General features: G+C 45.4%; 1 protein-coding gene across 3 annotated transcripts in view; it reads right to left on the bottom strand.

Annotated features, from left to right (window-relative positions):
* The window catches only part of CRCP (CGRP receptor component), a 54,253-nt gene that overhangs the window by 19,401 nt on the left and 17,005 nt on the right, over positions 1 to 17,847 (bottom strand). Inside the window, exons 3-4 of one of the 3 annotated variants that reach the window (XM_039460336.2) lie at positions 16,035 to 16,133; positions 12,729 to 12,823 (exon numbers count right to left, since the gene is read on the bottom strand). In XM_039460336.2, the coding sequence (XP_039316270.1) occupies positions 12,729 to 12,823; positions 16,035 to 16,133 (194 nt within the window). Of the gene's footprint in view, positions 1 to 12,728; positions 13,300 to 16,034; positions 16,134 to 17,847 lie in introns of all 3 variants that reach the window. The other 2 variants (XM_074390502.1, XM_039460338.2) reach the window with 2 other exon arrangements.

Below are 17,847 nucleotides of genomic sequence, written 5' to 3'. Positions count from 1 at the left end.
AAGACTCCTATTTTTCTTGCAGACCAGCTGCAAGGTCACAAGGCAAGATTAACACCCAAAGAATGTGCAATGTGTTTCTCAAAATGCTATTTTCAAAGGTAACATATATTACAAGATATATTACAAATTAATTAACTGTCCTTTGTTCTCACTTCTGTAAACCTGTTAGCTGCTACATTATCCTGGATGTATAAAAAGTCTAGCCCTGCCGGGCGCGGTGGCTCAAGCCTGTAATCCCAGCACTTTGGGAGGCCGAGGCGGGTGGATCACGAGGTCAAGAGATCGAGACCATCTTGGTCAACATGGTGAAACCCTGTCTCTAGTAAAAATACAAAAATTAGCTGGGCATGGTGGCGCGTGCCTGTAATCCCAGCTACTGAAGAGGCTGAGGCAGGAGAATTGCCTGAACCCAGGAGGCGGAGGTTGCGGTGAGCCGAGATCGCGCCATTGCACTCCAGCCTGCGTAACAAGAGCGAAACTCCGTCTCAAAAAAAAAAAAAAAGTCTGGCCCTGTCTTTATTAGGCACTCAGCCTTGGGATGCTAATTCCCTGGGCAGGTGGCCACCTTAATAAAATCCTGCTGTTTCACCCACTGGGCTCTCTGGCCTCCTAAATATTCTATAACAGTGCCATGACACCCGGCTAATTTTTTGTATTTTTAGTAGAGACAGGGTTTCACCATGTTAGCCAGGATGGTCTCAATCTCCTGACCTCGTGATCCGCCCACCTCAGCCTCCCAAAATGCTGGGATTACAGGCGTGAGCCACCATGCCCAGCCTGGGCTGCAGCTCTTTGAGAACTAGATGCCTGAAGAAAAGACTAAAATAGACCAGGCGCCAGTGGCTCACACCTGTAATCCCAGCACTTTGTGAGGTGGAGGTGGGTGGATCACGAGGTCAGGAGTTCAAGACCAGCCTGGCCAATGTGATGAAACCCCGTCTCTACTAAAAATAAAAAATTATCAGGGTGTGGCCGGGGGCATCTGTAATCCCAGCTACTTGGGAGGCTGATGCAGAGAATTACTTGAACCCAGGAGGCGGAAGTTGCAGTGAGCTGAGATCATGCCACTGCACTCCAGCCTAGACGACAGAGACAGACTCTGTTTCAAAAAAAAAAAAAAAAAAAAAAAAAAAAAGGGAAAACTAAAATGATTAAAGAGCCAAATGCTTCAGAGGAAGTAAAATGCTATAGAAAAAATGACATGGAGCCGAGCATGGTGCCTCACGCCTGTAATCCCAACACTTTGAGAGACTGTGGCAGGTGGATTACCTGAGGTCAGGAGTTCAAGACTAGCCTGGCCAACATGGTGAAACCACATCTCTACTAAAAAAATACAAAAATTACCCAGGCATGGTGGTGGGTGGCTGTAATCCCAGCTACTCAGGAGGCTGAGGCAGGAGAATCACTTGAATCTGGGAGGCGAAGGTTGCAGTGAGCAGAGATTGTGCCACTGCAAACCCCATCTCAACAAAACAAAAAAATAAAGAAAGAAAAAGAAAAATGACATGGGACATCCTATCATGACTTGCAGTTGAGTCCCAACAGTACTGTTTTGCTGAGTAAGATTATCAAGTCAAACGAAACATGGTTCCACCTTACCCGCAAGTTCTCTGGCATTTACAAATTAACAGAGCCCCAGCTTGCACTAACAACTTAATCAGGCCTGCTAAGGGCTGTCATTTTGAATCCCCTCCCCCTTAATGGTAGAGAAAAATTCTGTTGAGGATATTCAAATTAAATACGCTTCAGTAGTTCCTTTTATAAGCGTAATTTCTTAAGCTGCAGTGGCTAGCCCTGGTCCAGGTCTTGATGGCTTTGGTCAAGTAGTCCCCTGGGTCACCAGGCACTGAGGCCTGTTAGAATTGCAAGGGCTGTAAGCTTCCCAAGGAGGAGCCAGGCCCAGTGAAGTGAAAGAAGCCTGGTGCTCCCTCTACTGGCTGTTGAACAACAACACCGCCTGCATGCAGTGTATGCTCTTGGCAGTCAAGGAACCAAGCAATGAAAGGGTTGAGGTTAAAAGTTTTAGACAGCCTTTTCAAAAGATGTTTAAACATCCTCCATTTCAAGATCACAAGTGGAAAAAGGGAGTTGAAATTAATCCTTCTTGAATATTGCAGTCTGCTTTAAATTTATGTAGATTAGGGTCAATCATGACAAGACAATGCCTATTTATTTCCAAGTTTTTTGAATGGTTATTTGTCCATATTTATAGTGGAAAAGATGTTGGGCTCAGGAAGCATATATCAGCCCAAAGAGCTGAAAAGAGGCCTTAAAAATCAACTTTTGGCCGGGCGCGGTGGCTCAAGCCTGTAATCCCAGCACTTCGGGAGGCCGAGGCGGGTGGATCACGAGGTCAAGAGATCGAGACCATCCTGATCAACATGGTGAAACTCCGTCTCTACTAAAACTACAAAAAATTAGCTGGGCATGGTGGGGCGTGCCTGTAATCCCAGCTACTCGGGAGGCTGACGCAGGAGAATTGCCTGAACCCAGGAGGCGGAGGTTTCGGTGACCCGAGATTGCGCCATTGCACTCCAGCCTGGGTAACAAGAGCGAAACTCCATCTCAAAAAAAAAAAAAAAAAAAACAACTTTTGGCCGGGCGCGGTGGCTCAAGCCTGTAATCTCAGCACTTTGGGAGGCCAAGGCAGGTGGATCACGAGGTCGAGAGATCGAGACCATCCTGGTCAACATTGTGAAACCCCGTCTCTACTAAAAATACAAAACATTAGCTGGGCATGGTGGCACGTGCCTGTAATCCCAGCTACTCAGGAGGCTGAGACAGGAGAATTGCCTGAACCCAGGAGGTGGAGGTTGCGGTGAGCCGAGATCGCGCCATTGCACTCCAGCCTGGGTAACAAGAGTGAAACTCTGTCTCAAAAAAAAAAAAAAAAAATCAACTTTTAGGACTTCTGCTACAGGACAAGATGGAGGAAGCCCCTGAAAGCCTCTCTCTCCACAGATTACAATGAGAAATTTCCAGGCAGCTGGACACAGTGACTCAAACCTGTAATCCCAGCAATTTTCGAGGCTGAGGCAGCAGATCACCTGAGGTCAGGAGTTCGAAACCAGCCTGGTGAACATGGCAAAACCTCGTCTCTACTAAAAATACAAAAATTAGCTGGGCGTGGCAGCAAGGGCCTATAATCACAGTTACTCAGGAAGCTGAGGCAGCAGAATTGCTTGAACCTGGGAGGTGGAAGTTTCAGTGAGCCGAGACTGCCCCACTGCACTCCAGCCTGGGTGAAAAGAGCAAGACTCCATCTAAAGAAGAAGAAGATGAAGAAGGAAGAAGAAAGAGGAGGAGGAAGAGGAGGAGGAGGAAGAAGAAAGAAGAAGAAAGAAGAAGGAGGAGGAGGAGGAGGAGAAGGAGGAGGAAGAAAGAGGAGGAGGAAGAGGAGGAAGAAGAGGAAGAAAGAAGAGGAGAAAGAAAAGAAAGAAGAAAGGAAGGAGAAGAAAGAAAGGAAGAAGGGAAGAAGAAGAAAGAAGAAGAAGGAAGAAAGAGTAAGAGGAAGAAAGAAGAAAAGGAAGAAGAGAAGAAGAAGGAGAAGAAGAAGGAAAGGAAAGATGAAAGAGGAAGAAAGAAGAAAGGAGGAGCAGGAGGAGGAAGGAGGAGGAGGAGGAGAAGGGAGGAAGGCGGAGAAGAAGAAGAAAGAAAAGAAGCAGCAGCAGCAGCAGCAGCAGAAGCAGAAGCAGCAGAAGAAGCAGAAGCAGCAGAAGCAGCAGCAGCAGCAGCAGCAGAAGGAGCAGCAGAAGCAGAAGCAGCAGCAGCAGCAGCAGCAGCAGCAGCAGCAGAAGCAGCAGAAGAAGCAGAAGCAGCAGAAGCAGAAGCAGAAGCAGACGCAGCAGCAGAAGCAGAAGAAGCAGCAGCAGCAGAAGGAGCGGCAGAAGCAGCAGCAGAAGCAGAAGCAGCAGAAGCAGCAGAAGAAGCAGAAGCAACAGAAGCAGAAGCAGCAGCAGAAGCAGAAGCAGCAGCAGCAGCAGAAGCAGCAGCAGAAGCAGAAGCAGCAGAAGAAGCAGAAGCAGCAGAAGAAGCAGAAGCAGCAGCAGCAGCAGCAGAAGGAGCAGTAGCAGCAGAAGGAGCGGCAGAAGCAGAATCAGCAGCAGAAGCAGCAGAAGAAGCAGAAGCAGCAGAAGCAGCAGCAGAAGCAGAAGCAGCAGCAGCAGAAGCAGAAGCAGCAGAAGCAGGAGCAGCAGCAGCAGCAGCAGCAGCAGCAGAAGCAGCAGAAGCAACAGAAGCAGAAGCAACAGAAGTAGCAGCAGGAGCAGAAGCAGCAGCAGCAGAAGGAAGAAGGAGGAAGAACAGGAAGAGAAAGAGGAAGAGGAAGAAGAAAGAAGAAGAAAGGAAGAAGAAAAGGAAGGAAGGAAGAAGAAGAAGAAAGAAGAAGGAATGAAGGAAGGAGGGAGGAGGAGGAGAAGGAGGCGGCGGCGGCAGCAGCAAGAAGAAGGAAGACGAAGTAATAATCTCCAGACAGAATACACAAAACTACCTGAGGACTCTCAAAAGCAGGTGGTCTGAGAGGGAAACAAAACCTGAGAACCATTTGGGGTGGAGGATGGATGTGAGTTTCTTGGGGCTTTTCCCTCTTTTCTCTCTCAGGGCCTCAAGCTGGTGCAGCTGCAGTGACCCCGCAGGCAGCTCCAACTCCAGGAGAAATTCAATCTTTCTGGTCAGGAGACGAAGAAAGGCTGGAGATTCGGGAGAAGCCCACAACTCAAGGGCAGTCCCCCAGGCGGCGACCAGCAGCGGCCATAGCTGGGAAGACAGCCCTTGCTGTCCAGAGTGCCAAGAGTCCTTCTTTTCCTTTTCTACTTTCCCTGCTGTGCTCCAAGGACTGCTCTAGTAACAACCACACACAGGTGGGCAGGTAAATCTTGGAGAGAAACTTGGAACTTGTGGCTAGAGGAACAAAAAGGGGTCTCAAGTGGGCCAAAGTATCAGCGGAGGAGTCCAGAGAGGAGAGCTAGAGAACAGGACTCCTCCAAATTTGAATACCAATCATCAAAAATCCTAGGTTCACCTGAGCTATTTATGTGCCAAACAGCACCAAAACAGCAAGCATCGAACAGACCCAGCACGGCAAAGATACCCAATGAGAAGTGAGTGAATTCAACCACCAGTCCAGTTCCATATGCAAAGACCCAGAGTGGCAGGGCAAAGGCTTCAAAAACCAAATAATTCTGAAATCCTTGCCCTGGAAGGTAAGACTGATTTGAAGTCTGAACCTAATTGGGTTGACTGCCTCCTAAAACATTAACCAGGGGCTTTTAACAGAACCCAGAGTCTAAACAATATAATACACAAATTTCCAGGATACAATCTAAAATTACCTCGACCAGGAAAAGATGACTCATTCTTCAGGGAAAAGATAATCAGCAGATGCCAAGCCCATGATGACCTAGCTGTTGAAATTATCAAAATTTTAGTGACTATAGCAACGTGGGGTACAAGTAAACATTCCTGAAATGAATGGAATAATACAAGTTCTCAGTAAAGAAGTTATAAAAAAAATAACTAAATGTGGCCGGGCGCGGTGGCTCAAGCCTGTAATCCCAGCACTTTGGGAGGCCGAGGCGGGTGGATCACGAGGTCCAGAGATCGAGACCATCCTGGTCAACATGGTGAAACCCCGTCTCTACTAAAATACAGAAAACTAGCTGGGTGTGGTGGCGCGTGCCTGTAATCCCAGCTACTCAGGAGGCTGAGGCAGGAGAATTGCCTGAGCCCAGGAGGCGGAGGTTGCGGTGAGCCGAGATCACGCCATTGCACTCCAGCCTGGGTGACAAGAGCAACACTCCGTCTCAAAAAAAAAAAAAAAAAATGAATAAAGTCTGAGTAGTCACACTTCCTGATTTCAAAACTTTCTGTAAAGCTATAGCAATCAAAATAGTATAGTATTAGCAGAGAGACAGATATACAGACCAACGGAGTAGAGAAGAGAACCCAGAAAAAAAACACTTGCATACATGGTGAAATGATTTTGACAAGGGGATCAAGACCATTCAAGAGAGAAAAGATCATCTTTTCAGGAAATGGTGCTAGAAAAACTGGATATCCACATGCAAAGGAAAGAAGATGGATCCTTACCATATACTATATACAAAAATTAACTAAAAATTGATAAATGTTTGTGGTGACAAATATGCCAACTGCCTTAATTTGAGCATTACACATTATATATGTAACAAAATGCCACTTTATACACCATAAACATGCACAAATTATTACATGTGAATTAAAATTTTTTAATTTAAAAAAATTGCCGGGCTCGGTGGCTCAAGCCTGTAATCCCAGCACTTTGGGAGGCCGAGGCGGGTGGATCACGAGGTCGAGAGATCGAGACCATCCCGGTCAACATGGTGAAACCCCGTCTCTACTAAAAATACTAAAAATTAGCTGGGCATGGTGGTGCGTGCCTGTAATCCCAGCTACTCAGGAGGCTGAGGCAGGAGAATTGCTTGAACCCAGGAGGCGGAGGTTGCGGTGAGCCGAGATCGCGCCATTGCACTCCAGCCTGGGTAACAAGAGCGAAACTCCGTCTCAAAAAAAAAAAAATAAAAATAAATTGCCGGGCTCGGTGGCTCAAGCCTGTAATCCCAGCACTTTGGGAGGCCAAGGCGGGTGGATCACGAGGTCGAGAGATCGAGACCATCTTGGTCAACATAGTGAAACCCCGTCTCTACTAAAAATACAAAAAACTAGCTGGGCATGGTGGCGCGTGCCTGTAATCCCAGCTACTTAGGAGGCTGAGGCAGGAGAATTGCCTGAGCCCAGGAGGCAGAGGTTGCGGTGAGCCGAGATCGCGCCATTGCACTCCAGCCTGGGTAACGAGAGCGAAACTCCGTCTCAAAAAAAAAAAAAAAAATTTAAATTTTAAACAAAGGAACAAAGACTTAAACATAAGACTAAAACTACAAAGCTCTTAGAAAAAAGCATAAAGAAAAACCGTCGGCCGGGTGTGATGGCTCATGCTTATAATCCAAGCACTTTGGCGGCCAAGGTGGGCAGATCACCTGAGGTCGGGAGTTCAAGACTGGCCTGACCAACATGGTGAAACCCTGTTTTTAAATAAGTAAATAAATAAATAAATGAAAAACTTTCATGACATTGAAAAAAAAAATTTTTTTTTTTCCCAAGACAGTCTCACTCTGTCATCCAGGCGGGAGTGCAGTGGCATGACGATGGCTCACTGCAACCTCCACCTCCCGGGTTAAAGTTATTCTCCTGCCTCAACCTCCCAAGTATCTGGGACTACAGGTGTGCGCCACCATGCCCAGCTAATTTTTTTTTTTTTTTTTTTTTTGAGACGGAGTTTCACTCTTGTTACCCAGACTGGAGTACAATGGCGTGATATCGGCTCACCACAACCTCTGCCTCCTGGGTTCAAGCAATTCTCCTGACTCAGCCTCCTGAGCAGCTGGGATTACAGGCACGTGCCACCATGCCCAGCTAATTTTTTGTTGGGACTACAGGCATACACCACCATGCTCAGCTAAATTTTTTTGTATTTTTAGTAGAGACGGGGTTTCACCATGTTGACCAGGATGGTCTCGATCTCTTGACCTCGTGATCCACCCACCTCGGACTCCCAAAGTGCTGGGATTATAGGCGTGAGCCACCGCACCCAGTCAATTTTTGTATTTTTAGTAGAGACAGAGTTTCACCATGTTGGTCAGGATGGTCTCCATCTCCTGACCTCATTATCATCCACGTCAGCTTCCCAAAATGCTGGGATTACAGGCATGAGATACCACACCTGGCCATGACATTGAATTTTTTTTTTTGAGGCACAATCTCACTCTGTTGCCAGGCTGGAGTGCAATGGTGTGATCTTGGTTCACTGCAACCTCCACCTCCCAGGTTCAAGTAGTTGTCTCCCTCAGCCTTCCTAGTAGCTGGGAATACAGGTGCCTGCCACCACCATGGCAGGCTAATTTTTTTTGTAATTTTAGTACAGATGGGGTTTCATCATCTTGGCCAGGCTGGTCTTGAACTCCTGACCTCGTGATCTACCTGCCTCAGCCTCCCAAAGTGCTGGATTACAGCCGTGAGCCACTGTGCCCGGCCAACACTGAATTTGATAGTGATTTCTTGGATCTCTGATACTAAATGCACAGGTAACAAGAGAAAAGAAGCAAATTCGACTTCATTTAAAAACTTTGTGCATCACAGGACTCTACCAACAGAGTGAAAAGACAACCCAAAGAATGGGAGAAAATATTTGCAAATCAAATCTATAAAAGAATTAACATCCAAAATACAGATATAATTTCTAAAACTGACCAAAAAAACCTCATTCAAATACGGGAAAAGGACCAGATGTGGTGGCTAACACCTGTAATTCCTATGGAAGACCGAGGCAGACAGATTACTTGAGCCCAGGAGTTTCAGGCCAGACTAGGGAATTCGGAGAAACCCTGTCTCTCCAAAAGTTCAAAAACTAAGTGGGCAATGATAGTGCATGCCTGTAGTCCCAGCTACTCAGGAGACTGAGGTGGGAGGATCGCCTGAACCTAGGAAGGTCAAGGCTGCAGTGCCGAGATAACACTATTGCACTTAAACCTGGGCAGCAGAGTGGGACTCTGTCTCAAGGAGAAGCGGGGGGGAGGGGAGGGGAGGGGAGGGGAGGGGGGAAGGAGGGGAGGGGGAAGGAGGGGAGAGGGGAAGGAGGGGAGGGGAGAGGAGGGGAGGGGAGGGGAGGGGAGGGGGGAAGGAGGGGAGGGGGAAAGGAGGGGAGGGGAGGGGAGGGGAGGGGAGGGGAGGGGACAGGAATAGAAATTCTCCCAAGAAGACATGCAAATTGCCAATATGCACATAAAACCATGCTCAGCAACACCATTTGCTGAAAAGATGATCCTTTCTCCTAAATAAACAGAAAAAGTTGGCAGGGATGTGGAGAAACTGGAACTCTGTTACACTGCTAGTAGGAATGTAAAATGGTGTAGCCAATAGAAAAAAATAGTATGGTGGTTCCTCAATAAAGTTAAAAGCAAAATTACCGTATGATGTATCAGTTTAACTTCTGGGTACTCAAAGAACTGAAAGCAGGGTCTCAAAGAGATATCTGAACACTCAATTTCTTGGCAGGATTATTCACCATAGCCAAAACGCCGAAGCAAATATATGTCTATGGATGTTAGAAAAATTAACTGGTGGCACATGCCAGTAATCCCAGCACTTTGGGAGGCTCAGGTGGGTGGATCACTAGAGGTCAGGAGTTCAAAAACCTGCCTGGCCATCATCATGAAACACACATCTCTACTAAAAAATACAAAAAAATTAGCCAGGCGTGGTGGTGAGCACCTGTAATCCAAACTACTCAGGAGGCTGAGGCAGGAGAATTGCTTGAACCCGGGGGTCAGAGGTTGCAGTGAGCCAAGATTGCACCACTGCAATCCAGCAACAGAGCGAGACTAGCCTCAAAAAATACAAGAAAAGAAAACCAAATGAGATTTACATAAACAGAATATTATTCAGCCTTACAAAGAAAGGAAATTCTCATATCCTACAACATGGATGACCCTTGAAGACATTATGCTAAGAGATATAAGCCAGACACAAAAGGACAAATACTATATGATCCCACGTACATGCAGTACTTAGAGTAGGCAAATTCATGAAGACAGAAAATGGAATGGTGGTTGCCAGGGGCGAAGAGGAGGGGAGAATGAGGAGTTGATTACGGCGCACAGAGTTTCACTTTTGCAAGATAAGATGTTCTGTGAATAGGTGGCAATGATTGTACAATGTGAATGTACTTAGTGCCACTGAACAGCACACTTAAATCGTTAAAATGATTTTAAAAATTAAACATTCAGATACGATTTTTTTTTTTTTTTGAGACGGAGTTTCGCTCTTGTTACCCAGGCTGGAGTGCAATGGCACGATCTCGGCTCACCGCAACCTCTGCCTCCTGGGTTCAGGCAATTCTCCTGTCTCAACTTCCTGAGTAGCTGGGATTACAGGCACACGCCATCATGCCCAGCTAATGTTTTGTATTTTTAGTAGAGACGGGGTTTCACCGTGTTGACCAGGATGGTCTCGATCTCTTGACCTCGTGATCCACCCGCCTTGGCCTCCCAAAGTGCTGGGATTACAGGCTTGAGCCACCGCGCGCAGGCTCAGATACGATTTTTAAAATACCAAACACTGTATGGTTCCACTTGTATGAGGGAGTCAAATGCACAGAAACAAAAAGCAGAATGGTGGTTTCAAGGGCCAAGGGAGGAGCAAATATGGAATTGTTTAAGGGACACAGAATTTCAGTTTTGCTAAATGAAAAGGTCTGGATAGGCTGGGCATGGTGGCTTAAGCCTATAATCCCAGCACTTTGGGAAGCCAAGGCTGGTGGATCACGAGGTCAGGAGTTCAAGACCAGCCTGGCCAACATAGTGAAACGCCGTCTCTACTAACAATACAAAAATTAGCCAAGTGTGGTGGCGGGTGCCAGTAGTCCCAGCTACTTGGGACGCTGAGGCAGGAGAATGGCTTGAACCTGGAAGTTGGAGGATGCAGTGAGCCAAGATCTGGCCACTTGCACTCCAGCCTGGGCGATGCGGTGGCTCATGCCTGTAATCCTAGCACTTTGGGAGGCCGAGGTGGGTGGATCACCTGAGGTCAGGAGTTCAAGACCAGCCTGGCCATCATGGTAAAACCCCATCTTAAAAAATAAAAAAAATAAATAAATTTTTAAAAAAGTCTGAATAAGGGTTACAACAATTGAAATTGTACACTTTAAAATGATTAAAACTAAAATGGTCACTCTTTTGAGACAGAGTCTGGCTCTGTCGTCCTGCTGGAGTACATACAGTGGTGTGATCTCGGCTCACAGGAAACTCCCGGGTTTGAGAAAATCTCCTACCCCAGCCTCCCGAGTAGCTGGGATTACAAGCACCCACCACCTCAATAGGCTATTTATTATTTTTAAAAAAAAATTTTTTTGAGATGGAGTCTTGCTCTGTCACCAGGCTAGAATGCAGTGGCACAATCTTGGCTCTGCAACCTCTGCCTCCTGGGTTCAAGCAATTCCCCTGCCTCAGCCTCCCAAGTAGCTGGGACTACAGGTACCCACCATCACGCCCAGTATTTTTTTTTTTTTTTTTTTAAGTAGAGACAGGGTTTCACCACGTTGGCTAGGATGGTCTCAATCTCCTGACCTCGTGATCTGCCCACCCTGGCCTCCCAAAGTGCAATTAAAGGCATAAGCCACTATGCCTGGCCAATTTTTTATTTTTAGTAGAGACGAGGTTTCATCCTGTTGGTCAGGCTGGCCTCAAGTAATCCTCCCGCCTCAGCCTCCCAGAGTACTGGGATTTCAGGTGTGAACCACCATACCTGGCCTAAAATGATAAATTCTATGTAATGTGTATTTTACCATAGTTTTTAAAAAAATGTTATACACCAATACAGAAGATACACATGGAAGATTTGCACACACATGGAAGATGTTTTGTCTTCAGAGTTTACTTGGAGAAAGAAATTGGGAAAAGTGCATTTAGTTCACTCATTGAACAAAATGAGAGCCTGATATAACACCAAATGCTTCCTCCAAAAGAAAATTATTGATTATCCTAAGTGAAATGACAAAAGCTTTTGAAATTTATCAGCTGTAGCATTAATTCTAACTTGAGCTAGGCTGGGCACAGTGACTCGTGCCTGTAATCCCAGCTAATCCCAGGGTGGATCAACTGAGGTCAGGAATTCGAGACCAGCCTGACCGACATCGAGAAACCCATCTCTACTAAAAATTACAAAATTAGCCAGGCATGGTAGTACATTCCTGAAATCCCAGCTATTCTGAAGACTGAGGCAGGAGAATTGCTTGAACTCAGCAGACGGAGGTTGGAGTGAGCCAATATTGTGCCACTGTGCTCCAGCCTGGGCAACAAGAGCGAAATTCCCTCTCAAAAAACAACAACAACAACAACAAAGACACACTTGTGCTAGTTTTCTTCTCATGTAAACTCTTTTTTTTTTTTTTTTTTTGAGACGGAGTTTCGCTCTTGTCACCCAGGCTGGAGTGCAATGGCGCGATCTCGGCTCACCGCAACCTCCGCCTCCTGGGCTCAGGCAATTCTCCTGCCTCAGCCTCCTGAGTAGCTGGGATTACAGGCACGTGCCACCATGCCCAGCTAATTTTTTGTATCTTTAGTAGAGACGGGGTTTCACCATGTTGACCAGGATGGTCTCGATCTCTCGACCTCATGATCCACCCGCCTCAGCCTCCCAAAGTGCTGGGATTACAGGCTTGAGCCACCGCGCCCGGCGTAAACTCTTGATCTCTGATGGTTTTTATTTTAATAGGTTGAACTTATTCCAGACTAAGGAAAGGAACCGGACACTAGAAGAACTAACAGAATATGATCAAGTCACTTTTGCCTCAAGCAAACACAAACATCAAATAACTTCATTGATCAACTTTATAGAAAGTACTTTAGCTTGTAAACCCTACTTTTCATCTAATTTGGTCTGAATTCTGGGAGTGTGGGTGACGGGATAGGTCATACAAACTGGGACTCCAAGAAAAGATTTTTAAAATCCCATTAAGTTTTCTTCCTTATTATAGAAGGTCCCTCTGTCTAACTTTTAGTTGTTTCATCCACAATACTATAATCCTCTTTCAAATCCAAACCCAACTGAACTAAATACACAGTTGCTGCTAAGAATGGCTTTTCTAAGCTATCATTTCACCATGTGTCACTCTCTTCCTACTTAAGGGATTTACTTACTTGGTCAACTTGTGGCTTTTCATTGCTGTGAGAAATTCTCTGACAATCTCAGGACTCTGGTGCCTGCATGGTGTTTTTGATATGTATTTTAATGTCTGGAAAAAAAAAAAAAAGCCAAGCATAGGACAAAGAATGCTGAATGAGAAAAAAGGAAGGCAATGGCTATAATTAAAATTCTAAAATTTTGTTTTAAAAATCCTGGATAAGCTGGCCACAGTGGCTCACACCTGTAATCCCAGCACTTTGGGAGGCTGAAGTAGGCAGATCACCTGAGGTCAGGAGTTCAAGACCAGCCTGGTCAACGTGGTGAGACTCTACTAAAAATAAAAAAATTAGCTGGGTGTGGTGGTGCACACTGGTAATACCAGCTACTAGGGAAGCTGAGGCAGGAAAATCACTTAAGTCCGGGAGGCAGAGGTTGCCAAGCTCATACCACAGCACTCCAGCCTGGGCAATACAGTGAGACTCTGTCTCAAAAAAAAAAAAAAAAAAAAAAAAAAAAAAAAAAAAAAGTCCTGTATAAAACAAACAAAGGCCTTCAGGATAACCGATCTTCATGTAATAGGAATTCCTGAAAGAGAAAACCAGTAGGTAGAAGAGAAAGAATTAGAAGAAAACTTTTCTGATCTGAAAAGCAGTAACTCCATCTGTCAATTGTGTTACCGTATTTCAGACAATATTTTTAAAGAGGAGGAACCCAAAGAATAAACTAAATTGCCATGAATTTACATGGATAAATACAACTAAAAAAATAAATGGGAAAGAAAAGATAACTCTTTCTTATGGAAGAATTCTAACTCATACGAGCTAGGTACAGTGGTGTATGCCTGTAATTCCAGCACTGTGGGAAGCTGAGGCGGGAAGATCATTTGAGCCCAAGAGTTTGAGATCAGCCTGAGTAACACAGCAAAATCTTGTCTCTTAAAAAAAAAAAAAATCCTGGCTGGGCGCGGTGGCTCAAGCCTGTAATCCCAGAATCCCAGCACTTTGGGAGGCCAAGGTGGGTGGATCACGAGGTCGAGAGATCGAGACCACCCTGGTGAACGTGGTGAAACCCCGTCTCTACTAAAAATACAAAAATTAGCTGGGCATGGTGGTGCACGCCTGTAGTCCCAGCTACTCGGGAGGCTGAGGCGGGAGAATTGCTTGAACCCAGGAGGCGGAGGTTGCGGTGAGCCGAGATCGCGCCATTGCACTCCAGCCTGGGTAACAAGAGTGAAACTCCGTCTCAAAAAAAAAAAAAAAATCCTAACTCATAAGGAGTGAGAAAAAATTTAAAATCACTCAGGCAATTGTACCATAGTCATAGCTACTTCAGGAAAGATCTACCAATGAATGCTAAAATGGATGGTTAAAAGCTTAAGGAAAGGTAGGCTATTTTCCTAGCCTCAAAGCATCTCCCACAAAATATTTTTCAATTACTATGGTGCTTTTAACATACATTCACAAATTCTTTGATATGCCTCCCTTCAAGAGGTGAAGCTTATTCCCCTTCTTCCCCTTGAATATGGGCTGAAATTGGTAAATCCATTCTAACATAACATGAAAATGGATCAACAGCAGCTTTACAGTGGAGAAGCCAGGCAGATACCATCTTAACCAAATGGGCAAAGTTAACAACATCAGCCTTAAGAAACACTGACATTACGCACCCCGAGATGCCATGACACGACAAAGGGAGATCACCTTTGTCGTACTCTTCCTCAAAAGCCATAGGTTCTGTGTAATCATAAGAAAACATCAGACAATCACAAATCAAGGGAGATTCTACAAAATACTTGACCAGCTCTTATCAAGGTCAGGAAGACAAAGAGTAAGGACACAGATGGAAGGATATTATGTGGATATGTAAACTAAACACAAAATGGTATCCTGAACTGAATCCTGGAACCAAGAAGATACTAGCGGGAAAATAGAGTATTTCAATTAAAAAAATAATTTTTTAAGAGACAGGGTCTCGCTATGTTGCCCAGGCTGGAGTGCAGTGGCTATGCACAGGCGAGATCCCACTACTGATCAGCACGGGAGTTTTGACCTGATCCGTTTCCGACCTGGGCTGGTTCACCCCTCCTTAGGTAACCTGGCGGTCCCCTGATCCCGGGAGGTTACCACGTTAACACCGAACTTAGTGCAGACACCCGACTGGCATAGTGCACTACAGCCCAGATCTCCTGGGCTCAAGCCATCCTCCCACCTCAGCCTCCTGAGGAGCTGGAACTACAGGCACGTACCACCACGCCTGGCTTGAATAAAATTTTAACTTAGTTTAATAGTAGGTACCAAAGTTAATTTGTTCGTTTTGATCACTGTACCATGGTTATGCAAGATGTTAACATCAGAGAAAACTATGGGAAGTGTACATGAGAACTAGCTTTGTCTCTACAACTCTTATGTAAGAGAAAAATGATTTCAAAACAAAAGCTTTTTTTTAATTGATTTGCAATGATCCGATGTTTTCTCATAATTACACAGAATTTGTGGATTTTGAAGAAGAATACAGATATAATTTGGGAGGACTTATAACTACATATTTTGAGAGGAATTTCAAACTTCAAAAATAAACAACAGCCTTAAGTGTTTAAGTCCTCAGCACTTTGGGAAGCTGCAGTGGGAAGATACCTTAAGCCCAGGAGCTCGAGACCAGCCTAGACAACAACAGTAAAAAATTAGGCCGGGCACAGTGGCTCTTGTCTATAATACCAGCACTTTGGGAGGCCAAGGCAGGCAGATCATCTAAGGCCAGGAGTTTGAGACCAGCCTGACCAATATGGAGAAACCCCATCTCTACTAAAAATACAAAATTAGCCAGCTGTGGTGGCACATGCCTGAATCCCAGCTACTCAGGAAGCTGAGGCAGGAGAACAGCTTGAAACCAGGAGGCAGAGGTTGCAGTGAGCCGAGATCATGCCACTGTACTCCAGCCTAGGCAATAAGAATGAAACTCCATCTCAAAAACAAAAAAAAATTAGCTAGGCATGGCACTGCATGCCCACAGTCCCAGCTACTTGGGAAGCTGATCTGGAAACATCAGTTGCGCCTAGGAGGTTGAGGCTGCAGTGAGCTGTGATTCCTCTTCAAGAAGTGAGGGCAATCTTTTAGACTATTCCTTCTAACTTTCTAGCTGGCTAAACTCTACACTTGACCAAACTCCTCCTACTTTTATAAACGTAGAATAAACATCAGGCTACAGTAAAACTATTCAGATCAGATGAAAAGCGATCTTGATTTCAGCAGCCAGTCGTCGACAGAATAAACCAGCCTCCCTCACTGGTAGCCTAGGTAGGCCTGCCAAAAGCCCAGGCTTACTTCATAGGTGATAGTGTTCAAGTTCTGTTGCCCAGAGCTGTGTTTATTCTTTCCACTTTCTTTACGCTGCTCTTTCAGATCAGTTAGTAACTGAAACACCTAGGAGGAGATACACAAAAGATATTTATGAGTAAATCTGAGAAATATACTATCCAAGGTCAGTGGCTTTGAAGGATAAACAACAAAACATAGTACCTTCTTTAACCCAACCATCACCCACCTCCCAAATCTTGGATTTGAGCAAATATGAGTCCCAGAAGCATATGACTTTAAAAAAAAAAAATGCTCTTTAGGCTGGGCGCAGTGGCTCAAGCCTGTAATCTCAGCACTTTGGGAAGCCGAAGCGGGTGGATCACAAGGTCAAGAGATCGAGACCAGGCCCAGCGCGGAGGCTCAAGCCTCTAATTCCAGCACTTTGGGAGACCGAGGCAGGTGGATCACAAGGTCAAGAGATCGAGACCATCCTGGTCAACACGGTGAAACCCCGTCTCTACTAAAAATACGAAAAATTAGCTGGGCATGGTGGCGCGTGCTTGTAATCCCAGCTAATCAGGAGGCTGAGGCAGGAGAATTGCCTGAACCCAGAAGGCGGAGGTTGCGGTGAGCCGAGATCGCGCCATTGCACTCCAGCCTAGGTAACAAGAGCAAAACTACATCTCAAAAAAAAAAAAAAAAGAGATCGAGACTATCCTGGTCAACATGGTAAAACCCCGTCTCTACTAAAAATACAAAACATTAGCTGGGCATGGTGGCGCGTGCCTGTAATCCCAGCTACTCAGGAAGTTGAAGCAGGAGAATTGCCTGAACCCAGGAGGCGGAGGCTGCAGTGAGCCAAGCTTGCGCCATTCGCCATTGCACTCCAGCCTGGGTAACAAGAGTGAAACTACGTCTCAAAAAAAAAAAAAAAAAAAAAAAAAAATGCTCTTTTATATACGTCAAATAATCCAAATTCATTAATTTCCTTAAAATATTTCAAGTATTGGGCTGGGCACGGTGGCTCAAGCCTGTAATCCCAACACTTTGGGAGGCTGAGGCGGGTGGATCACGAGGTCGAGAGATGGAAACCACCCTGGTCAACATGGTGAAACCCCGTCTCTACTAAAAATACAAAAAACTAGCTGGGTGTGGTGGCGCGTGCCTGTAATCCCAGCCACTCAGGAGGCTGAGGCAGGAGAATTGCCTGAGCCAGGAGGCGGAGGTTGCAGTGAGCCGAGATCGCGCCATTGCACTCCAGCCTGGGTAACAAGAGCGAAACTCCATCTCAAAAAAAAAAAAAAAAAAAAAAATTTCAAGTATTGTCGGGTGTGGTGGCACGTGCCTGTAGTCCCAGCTACTCGAGAGGCTGAGGTAGAAGGATCACTTGAGCCCAGGGGTTCTGGGCTGTAGTGCGCTATGCCAATCGGGTGTCTGCACTAAGTTCGGCATCAATATCGTGACCTCCCAGTATCAGGGGACCACCAGGTTGCCTAAGGAGGCCGGAAATGGAGCAGGTCAAAACTCCCGTGCTGATCAGTAGTGGGATCTCGCCTGTGAATAGCCACTGCATTCCAGCCTTGGCAACATAGCGAGACCTCATCTTTTAAAAAAAAAGAAAAAAAATATTTCAAGTATTTCCTATCAATATACACATCACTAATCTCTGGGATCAACAATGTACTATTTGAAAGCAAATTTTCTTAAAATAAATATGTTAAAAAAAGAATCCTGCTGCATTGGAAACGAATCATTTCCTGAGTGCTAAAAAAAAAAAAAAAAAAAAAAAAAAAGGAAGAAAGAAAAAGAAAAACAGAAAAAAGAATCCTGCTTCTCTAGT

Source organism: Saimiri boliviensis, chromosome 20, assembly GCF_048565385.1.
Source record: "Saimiri boliviensis isolate mSaiBol1 chromosome 20, mSaiBol1.pri, whole genome shotgun sequence".
Classification (NCBI taxonomy): domain Eukaryota; kingdom Metazoa; phylum Chordata; class Mammalia; order Primates; family Cebidae; genus Saimiri; species Saimiri boliviensis.
The sequence above is the reverse complement of the archived record's forward strand: the minus strand, read 5'-3'. Positions and strand labels throughout refer to the sequence as shown.